The following is an 11,207-nucleotide window of genomic DNA, read 5'->3' on the forward strand; positions in this document are numbered from 1 at the left end:
GAGGTTCTCGCTAAGTTCCCCATACGCTTCACCGGAGTATTTGAATTTGATAAATCTTTTATCTAGCATTACGGCCAGCCCGTATCTTATGATTATAAAAAAATCATTTATCTGGTCAAGATAATTGTTCCTCATCATAAGCAATACAGCCTGGCCGTCCGTCACGAATAAAAAAAAGTGTTCCTCATCAGTATTTTTTTGTTTCGTACGCCGTATTGCTTAAAAAATCATTTGCCAATAAATTAAAAACTTTTTTTAAAATTTATTTATCGTTTATCCTAATCAATATGATTCATATAGAAAGCTAGGAATGCTTTACCAAACGTCAAGATTGCTGTAAATTAACCAACATTATTTTGAGGTAACATCAGCGCAAAACAAAAACTTGTCCTCTGATCAAAGGACCTTCTTTTCTTTATAAATTGTATTTAACTCCAAGATGACGGCGCATTGCCGTATGGTCAACATCGCATGGCATTCACAAGGCATTTCCTCCTTGGATTTTGTCTTATACCCGTCATACCGGGTTAAAGGACCTTCTTGCATTGCTTCTTGGAAATTTTAAATGCAGGCTAAACACACATCATGTGCCATTCAACATATCTAAAGTGTCTGCATTGTTCATTGGATAGATAATAGATTTTGGATTCTGTTCGATAATAATGCCGCAAACAATCAATTCCATCTTTTGATCACTCAAGATTGGCATTTAACATTTTTCAGAATATTAGTGGAATAAGCACAATTGACTGAAGTAAGGTGCTTCATGCGTTTGCAAAGCTACATTATCCACTTCGTTGTAAACAACGATGAGCCAAAAATGTTCTTTCTTGTACTTTCTAAACAAACATATGTAATGTTTTTTTTTTGTAAATGAAATTAATACAATTTACACATTAATTAATTGTGAATGTAAATCACCAAAACAATCAGACAGTAAAATGTGATTATACCTAAGAAAAGCACTAAATTGTGGTGTGCGACTTCCAACATTCGTTGTTCGTATATGATTAATAATATTACCAGATATACGATTAAACATTGGTTTTACTATTGCACAACAAGTATGCTACTAAGCTAGTGACTAAACAGAAAATAGAACGGAACTGAAACAAAATCAATGCTTGCCATGAAATATTTGTTATGCCGCGACAGTCTGGCATAAAAAAGAATTGAGAAGCATACCTTTGCAACTAAAAGAACTATCTATTGTATTTTTAATAGAATCTTATAAATGATTGAAACATAATATTTAAAACTTAATTCCATTGTCTGTACACGTGTCATGCATCGGTATGCATAGGATAATCAGGTATTTGTCACCCTGCAAAAATATAGTTTAATTGTGAATTATTCAATTCGTTTTCCAAGAAATGAATAACAACAAATAAAACCAAATCGAAATAGTATGCACCAAGAGTAGAATATTTAATCACAATTAGATATTGAGAAATAAAATGTATATTCACCCTGCGTTAGATGAGCTGGATACTTCGCACCAGCAGAAGAACCGAAAACCCTGCTCTGTGGCGGCGTGAGCAGGGTGTAGTGGTGTAGGTGGAGTGCCACAATGGCGGTTCGATTGGAATGGGTGGTCCAGGAGCTGTCGTTGCGCCTACCCGTCACGCGCACAGATGGTAAGCACCACGTGGTATTCGTTACGGCGGACGACAACGGGTACGAGAGGATATTTGCCGGTGTGTAAGGGGTACTTCTTAACCGTGTGACGTCTGCCTGATGTAACAAAAAAAAAGCACACACACACATACACACACGTGCCAAAGGATGCTGTATGGAGTATGGCACGTGCGTCACGTGTCTAGGATAGCATTTGCAATTTACCTGGTGTCGGCAGCGACAAGGACTCTATTTGCTGCTTTTTGCGGCACCCGCTTGGGGGCCTCGGTAAATCGATACGGCGATGGGAATTCGCGCACTGTGTAAATAGAGTTGCACTGTAGAATAGGGAATGTCCTTGATCATTCTCGGTCCACCAAACGAGACTATAACCATGTTTTGTCACCTTCCACTGCACTGTGACTGTTCTTGGCACCTGTGCTATTTGGAGAACAAGAAAAATGGAGCGACGCGAACAAAGCTGTGTAATATTCGGTAGGTTTTCTGCAGTATCGAAAGCGTCATCACCTAGCATGGAATATTCACACAGATACAGCAAACCGTAAACCACAAGCAGACATTCTAACATAGCACATAATGAGGAATGGATTGGCTATGCAGTTTTCCGACTGTTGAGGTCACAGAATTTTGCTCTTTTGGGTTTTTTTCTGCTTTGGCTATTTTGTGATACTTTTGGGAACACACATTATCTCGGGTTACGTCTAACTGCACCGACGTATAGCTACCATGCTTGGAATAAGTCGGTGCTGGCGTAATGTTGTCTGCTTATTGGTGCATAGAGAAACATAGCTTCGTTACTGATAGTATCAATTACATAAGCTTCAAACTTAGGTGAATTCAAAAGAATATCACTAAAACTGCATTGCCTCTAGGATTACAACTTGGTCTCACAACTTTTAATCCAATTGTGTTCCCTGTAGCATGTTTCACGTCCCTGCCGCTATTCACCACATGATTCATTGGTTGTTGTTGCACATGGAGGATAATGTTTATACCTTTTTCCTGCTTTTAAAGCTATTTCACTCTTCGGTTGATTGTACGTCGGTCCAGGCTGCGAGTTGCACAAGTCTGGAAATTGATTGCAGAAATCACAGCTACACAGGCTGAGAGAAACTTTTTTTTTCTTCTCTCTGTTTCATTACATGATATCCAGCCGAGCAAAACCATTAACAGCACAACACTAGCAGTAGCCTAATAGATTGAAAATTAACACCTTTTTGGGGGCTACTTATTCATTAGCACTTCCGCACACTATAGGCAGCCGAACAAGGCGAAGGAAATGTACCAAAAAAGTAGCGAAATGCAGCTAGCACGTGCTAAATGAAAATTGTATGCTTCCCTGGCGCATATAGTAGACCGATGGAAGAATACAAACGCACAAACACACACAAACAAACACACGCAGTGAAAGGTACCTTTTTCCTTGTGGCCGGAAAAATGCAAAAGGGAACCCGCTTTGAAGACGTTGCGCTCCCGTGGTCGATTCGTTCACATTTTGATTCACTCTAAAGGTTCTGGCAAGTTGTAAGGGACAGGAAAGTCTACGGAAAAAGAAGACCGCACAGCGATAAATGACACAATTTTCCCATGCTTCTTTCACTCTTATCCCTCTGCGTTGGCTAGCGTGATTGGGAACCTGTTTATTGCGGTAGCTAGAATAGGACAGACAGCAGAACCTTTGTACATGCGCATAAATACCTATTCCTGCGCTACCATCGCACATCGGACAAACGGTTGTATGACAATCGACACATTTGTTCCGATGAGATCCGCATCAACTCTGTACGTTGAAAAACATAAAAAGATAGTCACAAAGAATTGTGTTCAAACGTTGAAAAAGCTGCGGATAATGGATAACTGTCATACTGTGAGCTAGCAGCATTTGTCCTAGCAGTCAAACGCAATAATGAAAGCGAGAAATTTGAAGTATGCAATTAAAAACGGGGTGCTCCGGTAGCATGTGGTGCGAGAAGAAGCAGGAAGCATTGAAAGTAAAATATACACATTTTTGTCAAACGTGCTGTCGTGAGCTTGTCATTCCGTTTATAAGTCTGTTTTAAAGGGCCCATATCTATTGAATATCGTTATTTTTTTTATCAAAATGTATTGCCTCTCAGCAACGACAGCCTAAAGAGGTTTTCGACAGAGAAAATAGTCATTTTCTGGACACTCATCATGACCGGGCCCCTTTATTAACGCGTTGGAAATCGATCGATCTATTTCACACTTACTCTAACTTAAATCGTTGCTTTTGTACTCACTAAAACACATCACAAGGCTTTTGTAAATTCACATGATCTCATGCCTGAACTGATCAACAATTTGTTTAAAGCATACCACAGAAAGTAAATGAATCTTGCCCAAGCTTACAATTCTATAACATCTAGGGGACTCTGCTCCACTGTGTAGGAGTATGCTTGTTGTACAGCACATTCAGAGCAAATTCCCCAAGATGATTCTACCGCACAGTACTTCCTCACAAAGCAGCTGGGACTCTTCTAGAAGGATACAGATTCAGAAGAAGATCTAACTTTAGAATCACTCGAATGATGTTAAGAGACGAATGTGAACACTCTAAGTACTGTAAGAAATTAAGTTAAGATTGGATAGAACCGTTAGGATATGAAGTACATATGAATTATAAGCTGTGACCATTACATGTAAATATTAGGGAAGGGCAAAAAGGAGTGGCCGAAAGGGGGGTTACCTCAAATTCTTACCTTTGACGGGGACTCTATTATGAGGCCTTCGGGGTTCTAGGCGACCGTACCAGCCAGGTCGCTCCGGGCCCGGCAATTGTTTTCGTTTATTTATAGAAGCTTCAAGTCTCTGGGACTACTTTTGACTCTCTTTACAAAAAGTGGTTAATACTAATACAAAACTATTGAGGATGTGCATTATCTATTATTTATAATTATTGCGATTATGGCCATCGAAAAGATTAAACTATTGCTTAAATTTCTCTGTATAAATTGCAGATGCGTACAAATCTAATAAAGCGTTTTTGATGCAGTTTGCCGGGATCGATAGGATTGTCTCGTAATCCGTGTCTGGCAGGTGCCAGGTAGCTCGGTGTGTCGTGTATCCATGGCAATCGGTGAGAATTTAGCGGACGTTGACATCAACGGTACAGGAGCTGTAGAATGGAGGACTGGATTTTTAGAGGATGTAGGAATGAGTCAAGTGTGTATGTCCTATTTGATAGAACTCGTTAGTGGCGCCTGGGTTCGGTATCTTCCCATGAAAGGTGTGGGTCAATGCTTTCAGTCAGGAAGATACGGACCTCGTGTGGCTCGTTTGATGTGCTCGCTCCTTTGGCTTACATGTGTCGTCTTCTCAATTCGGTCGGAAAGGCGTCTGATTCTTCTGAAAAAACAAAAATCATGTTACATAATGTGCATTTATTACAGTGTTTAACCTTCATGGCTAAATGCATTAGTTACTACAAGTTACTAGTAACTACTTACTAATTTATGTATTACTTGTTGTTTTATTTTGCTATAACCACTTTGAGGGATTGACCTACTGTAGTAGCCTACCTCTGAACCACAAACGGTCTAGCAGCGTCGTCTGTCAATCTAATTAACTAGACATCCTAGCAGATGTGTCACGCTGTTACGTCTTCTCTCCCTATGTGGGCGACCTAAAAACAATTTATAATGACCGATGCTTATGAGGCTTCCACGGCTGTTTTAATGCACTCTATCTCTGGATCTGGAATGCACTCTATTTCCACGGCTGTTCTAACGCACTCTATCTCCTTATCACCACAGTAAGCTATAAACACTATACAAATTCATCAGATTGTTGCTGTTACCTGAGTGATGATTAGGTTTAGAAGCATTGACAACGGGTTGTGTTGTATTACGCTTGTGTTAGATGTTTAGTATTAGATGTTTTGTATTACTTCCAAACATCTTTTGGCTTCTAGTAACAGGTATCCCATGTATACTAAATACGTAGTTATTTATTCGCTAATCTTTGATCGATTGTGTTAACTTTTCGCGACGGTCGAAGCTGGGACTGTATCTCACCTTTATAGTTCCAGTACTCATATATTCCTCTGAGACAAGGACCCTGTCCAAAACAGACGAAACTCTCTTAGCCGCGTTTGAGAGGAAAATGCTCAGAAGGATCGTTGGCCCCGTATGTGCGGAAGTACGACGGAGGAGCCGCTACAACGACGAAGCGTACGAACGATGTATGACGATCGAATTAGGCTCGCCAGGCTCCGGTGGGCTGGCCATGTTATACCCATGGCACCGGACGACCCAGCTCAGAAAGTACTTTTAGGCCGTCCACACGGACAGAGGAGACGTAGTAGGCCCAGATGAGGATGGGGTGGAATCATCCGCCATCTTTGATCGTCCATATGCAGCGACACTTATCTTCAGGTAAATTTTTGTGTGTGTTCCTTTAGAGCACGGATGATGGGACTTCACAGAGTTTCGAATGGATTGTGGAATACACTTTGAAAGACGAAATCTTAACATTATAGATCTTCTTTTAATTTACTAGTAATTAAGCTATAACCACTTCGCGGTCTTCATTTGCCACAATCGTCGATACCGTTCTCGGTCTAGCGCCGTAGTCTGCCAATTTGGGCCTATCACTCCTCCTCTGTCCATCTTAACGGTCTAAAAGGGCTTTACGGGCTGTGTCCGGTGCTATCCTTGTGATATGATCAACCCACCGTAGCCTGGCGAATGCTGCACCTCCATTTTTCTTCTGTTCGGCTATTAGTCTGTCGGAGTCTGATGCTTTGTTTTTCTTGAGCCAAATAAAAACTTTTTTGTTCCCGCAATGACAGATGGTAATAGCATGCTATTATCCGCAAGTGAAGCCTGTAGCTGTTCGTTGAACAGATCGCATAATCAAAATAATGAGCGTATTGCGAGAGGTTCTGAAGATATTTCCGTAACCTGCTATTTTCATGTAAATTTTTTTTCGTAGACTGTTATGCACCCTGATTTTTTGGAGTAACTGCTACTATTGGTAAGTTGGGCTCTATTCACCCTTCACCTGTGCCGAGAATATTCGTTGCGCATGCGCATCGTTCCTTAGTGAGAACTGACTATTCAAATATGTGGTATGAATTTTCTTCTTCTTATTCATAACGATCTTATAAGTCACGTCTGGCATCGAGTGACTTACTGGACTTGATAGTACTATTTGAACCATGGTCTCTACCAATGGGCCATTCGGTTTCAATAAGTCTCATTCATCATTAGAAGCCCGGCATGCCCTAGCAGGTCATTACGCCAAGAAGAATAAGAAAAAGTCCGAGATCTAAGACGATGAATTATTGGTCGATATGCGTAGTTTTTACGTTACTTGTCTACTTTCATCGTATGTTCTGCCAGATCTGTTATTGTAGAAGGTGACGTAGCTTAGCAAACTCTTGAGTGGCTAGGGCGTCATCTAATTACTGCAAGGCTCCGGCTCTGTACATATGCATTCCATGAGCCCATCAAAATCGAAGTCCAAATATCGTAGACTCAGGGCCTCGTAAAACTGTTGGTACTTTCCGTAGCTTCCCCATTGAAAATACTTGAGACATCGTGACTGTCCCTACGCTCAAACTGCGAAGTACATTTGGTAGACCTCTTGGTAGTATCGTCTGGTAACACCCCTAACTACCCCCTCCTCTCTATTTAGCTTTGGTCCACTGAACTGATTGTAAGCTAAAATATCATTTAGTCTTTTCATTATGGCTGTTGTTGAGTGACATAGTGTAATGCAAGGAGGAAATGTCTGTGGAATGTAGATATAAATCTTAGGTCACAATAGTTGATAACGTTATGGAACAGCCAGATAACATTACACCTTTGTTGAGGTTGTGACAATGTCTCCGGTGTTGTCAGCCTGATCGTTTGCTGTTGCTTTTGCGACCAGTTATTCGTGTCCCATCTGCCCTTCGCCGTCGTCGTCGTCTGCGTACCGTTGGGGAAATGTCTAAGTTCTCAGACCGAAGTTTCTCAAGATACCTATGGTGGCGGTGCGGGCTCCTTTCCAGGTTTAGCTGGGGTACAAGTCGTGATATGGCTGAGGGATTACATTGCTTAAATTTTCGGTGGTAGCGGACATATATTATACTACGGAGTCAGGACGTTCCATGCAGTTTGATGAGCCGTCCATGATGGTTTTCTTGAAATGCTTAGTGAGTTCAGGGTTCTTTGCGAATCCTTATTTAGAATTTCTGTATGGTAAAATACAGCTGAATTTAAGCAGATTGAATATTGGAACCTAAAGGGTTGTTAATAACTGTACCCTTCAAAGCGATCGTTTAAGGTTATCAGAGTATCCGATGCTTATCGTTCACCAGACCCTTTCCTAAGGTGCAGTTTTTTCTACCGGGAGGTTTATCAGCGCTAGATAAGTGTCGCAGACGATAACGTTGAGTCACGATGGCATAGCATCATTACCTTTACCAGGTACACGTTAATAGATGCGCTATGTGGTTTGTAATCGGGTTCAAAACAGTGTTTCCGATACATACCACAGAACACTGCTGGTAGTGATATCAATCGTTTTCGAATAGGTTAAACAAAGTTAGCTATTTTCGGTTCCGCTGGCATGTGATCAGTCAGTAAAAGTAGTTTGATTACTTTGTGCAACAGTAAATGTGTCCAAATTATCTGTGCGTATGGAATTATATGTGCAATCAACCTGCAGTCAACATCATTCCAACAATTCAACCAGCAGTCAGAGAGACACCGTAAATCACAATCATCATGCTACGTCATCTAGTTAATGTGTTGCGCTTCATCTTGCAAGCGGTTCGGAAAAATATCAAGCCACTTATCCTGATAGCATCATTTCTGACGTTCATATGGCTTATAGCCGATACAGTGCATCGGCCAGAGTTTGTGCGGCATGCGTCAAAACACTCCTTCCGGTCTGGGAACCATTCAGATGGTCAAGATGAGAGGTGGAACAAGCGGTCAGTGCAACAGTTTCTGGATCTACTAGAAATCGATTTCAATGCGACGAGTGGACATGAAATGCTGCGAGTTGAAGAAACCTGCTCGTCGGATAATACGCTGTTGTTTACAGCATTTGCAGGAAGTTCCCTGCCAGAAAACTTGTGGCATTACTTCTCTCTCATAGCCATCCAAAACAGCTTAGTGTCAGCAGCGAGTAGACAGCGAGTAGAATTTTTCATAACTGGGACGGCAATGACTGAGCTTAGCCAGCTATTTGTGAGGTAACAGTTGATACATGTAGACTTATATACGATTCCTTTAAACATTATTTTTACCCTTACTATTTTGTTGATTATTTGTCCAGTGTGCCATACGAAGTGATCGATCTCGATACCATACGATGCTATAACATTCCGGCAGCATATATATTAAACAGCGACACACAAATCGAAGTAGCAATCGGGAAGAAGCAGCTTTTTATACTCAACAACCAGGCTATACGCTATAAAGAGATCTTAAATGTACCATGGCAACAACAAAAACAGTTTTTCAAGTATATATTTTTCCTTCGATCTGCCCTACACCACCAGCATTGCTGAACTTTTACCTTATATTCAAATGTATTTACAGCTTTCGCACGGAAACGCTAAACACGGTGTACGATGTACTAAAGGAATTGCGCCATCGCGCAAAACTATACGGTGATGAAGATGATGTAAACGGTCTTCAGATTGTCGGTATACACATTCGTGAGGACGATCAGCTACCGTTCGACTATTACTATCGTGCCATCACTTTCCAACGCAAAATGCATGACACTGGCATGCTCCTGTTTGTAGTGATATGTGAAAATCCTAAAGGGGCTATTTGTGGCATGTTAGACGTACAAAGCGAACGAATCGAAGTTATTGCAGAACATGACGATCCGGACGTCGATTTTGTGCTAATGACGCACTGCAACCACACTATTGTTTCGAACGAACGCGACATATTTCCGCCGCTGCTCCGTGGCACAGGGAATACCGTTGTTTTTGGTCAGCAAAACGATGATAGCCGATATGCGATTGAGTTAGCCAACTATTTGGAGAACTGGTACAGCATTGTCTAGCGTCGAGGCGTATTGCAAATGTAAGGAAGTGAGTCAATCAATAAATGAATGTGGTATAACATATAATGCATTGTGACAGACACAATATCACGATTTGCACGACTTTTGTGTTGCATTGGTACTAGAGCGAAGCCTCTCCAAGCTGCAAGCTCCTTGGAGATGGGAAGTATATCTAAGATGAACAAGTTTGCCAATTCTTCCGTTCTCCATGCATTCCATATGTGCTTAAGATGAAGTTTCGGATAAGATGTTTCTGAGCTATAGTTTGTAATACACCGTGATGTTTGTTGTTCTTTTTTTCTAAGCTTTAAAGGCAGAATAGAGAAGCTACGCTGTACTACCTCAGATTGTCTTCCCTTCGTTTGTAGTTATCCATAGATATAAAGCGCTTACATGATGTTATTAGCGCTGTTCCGATGTCGCATGGAGTCAGCAGGCCAAACAGATAAGGGATATTATGAGTAGTTTTGGTTTATTTTCAAACGTCTCGCATGAGGTAGCTCGAATTTAAGACATTACCGAAAGGGAGGGCTGGGGCTCATACACGGAGTCAATCGAATAAAACAGATAAAGCAAACATTTATTGCGAGTGTATGGCCTTATCTATCTGATCAACTAAAAATGTTTCAATATAAAATTTAAATAATTACGAACGAAGAGCAAATAGATACAGATAGATAATCGCATTTTTGACGTAGTTCAAATCAAATCCCTATTTACACTTAAAAATCTACTCCCAAAAGCATGGATGGTGCACCCGCATGGGTGCTGGAATCCAAAATCAATTATACTATAGCATTTAGGAAACTTCGTCGCTGCAAATCCGTTGTGTGTGGTGGCGTTGAAGCGTTTGCCAAACCAATCGAGCAATGCTCATGTTAACCATGATAACCATGCATGAACGTTGGACGCACGTAGACACCAATCGACGTTTGACTGCTATGATCACGAGTGGAAGTCGCAAAGGCAGGACGCGCATGGAATCTAGCTAGTACAACAGGATAACACCGAGTGAGATCGCGACGATCAGAAGCAGAAAACGATCCTAAAGACCGAACGTAGACTAAATGGGAACGTTACCACAGCAGCACCGGGTGCAACAATGAAAACGCTAGGTTTGTAGGAATAATTGTACAAATGTAATCGGAAACCGGTAATACAAAGGTTGGAGCTTGATAGTTGTATTATTTTAGTTTTAGATTAAATACGCCGACGTGTGGTCTTACTTAATAACGAATAAATAACTATCCAGTAATCATTAAATTTAAGATAGTGGAACTGTCTTTTGCAAACTCTTAAAACAGCAAAAAATTGGAGGAATTAAAAAGGTGTGCTATTCGACCAGACTTACCTTCCCTGTCTGATGGCATATCTTCACCTTTCAGTTTACTATGCAGAGCAGCCCTGTGTTTCTTCCCACGTATCGCAACACTGCCACGGCTTCGTATCCAAATGTTCTACCAAACGGATTGAAGATCCGTTACTAAGTTGGTTCTCATCCTTTTCATCTAATCGCAATTACTAGATTTGGAAGC

General features: G+C 41.0%; 1 protein-coding gene across 1 annotated transcript; it reads left to right on the plus strand.

Annotated features, from left to right (window-relative positions):
* The first annotated feature begins 8,247 nt into the window (after positions 1-8,247).
* On the plus strand, positions 8,248-9,672 carry LOC126558469 (uncharacterized). Its single transcript, XM_050214494.1, has 3 exons — positions 8,248-8,845; positions 8,929-9,117; positions 9,195-9,672. The coding sequence occupies exons 1-3, from the start codon at positions 8,373-8,375 to the stop codon at positions 9,670-9,672; spliced, it is 1,140 nt and encodes a 379-aa protein (XP_050070451.1). The 5' UTR covers positions 8,248-8,372.
* Positions 9,673-11,207: the final 1,535 nt, after the last annotated feature.

Source organism: Anopheles maculipalpis, chromosome X (assembly GCF_943734695.1).
Source record: "Anopheles maculipalpis chromosome X, idAnoMacuDA_375_x, whole genome shotgun sequence".
Classification (NCBI taxonomy): domain Eukaryota; kingdom Metazoa; phylum Arthropoda; class Insecta; order Diptera; family Culicidae; genus Anopheles; species Anopheles maculipalpis.

Excerpts from the sequence above, each read along its gene's own strand:
- LOC126558469 (XM_050214494.1), top strand. The coding sequence starts at position 8,373 with ATGCTACGTCATCTAGTTAATGTGTTGCGCTTCATCTTGCAAGCGGTT. Across the intron at positions 8,846-8,928 it reads CTTAGCCAGCTATTTGTGAG|TGTGCCATACGAAGTGATCG; the intron begins GTAACAGTTGAT and ends TTATTTGTCCAG. Across the intron at positions 9,118-9,194 it reads CAACAAAAACAGTTTTTCAA|CTTTCGCACGGAAACGCTAA; the intron begins GTATATATTTTT and ends ATGTATTTACAG.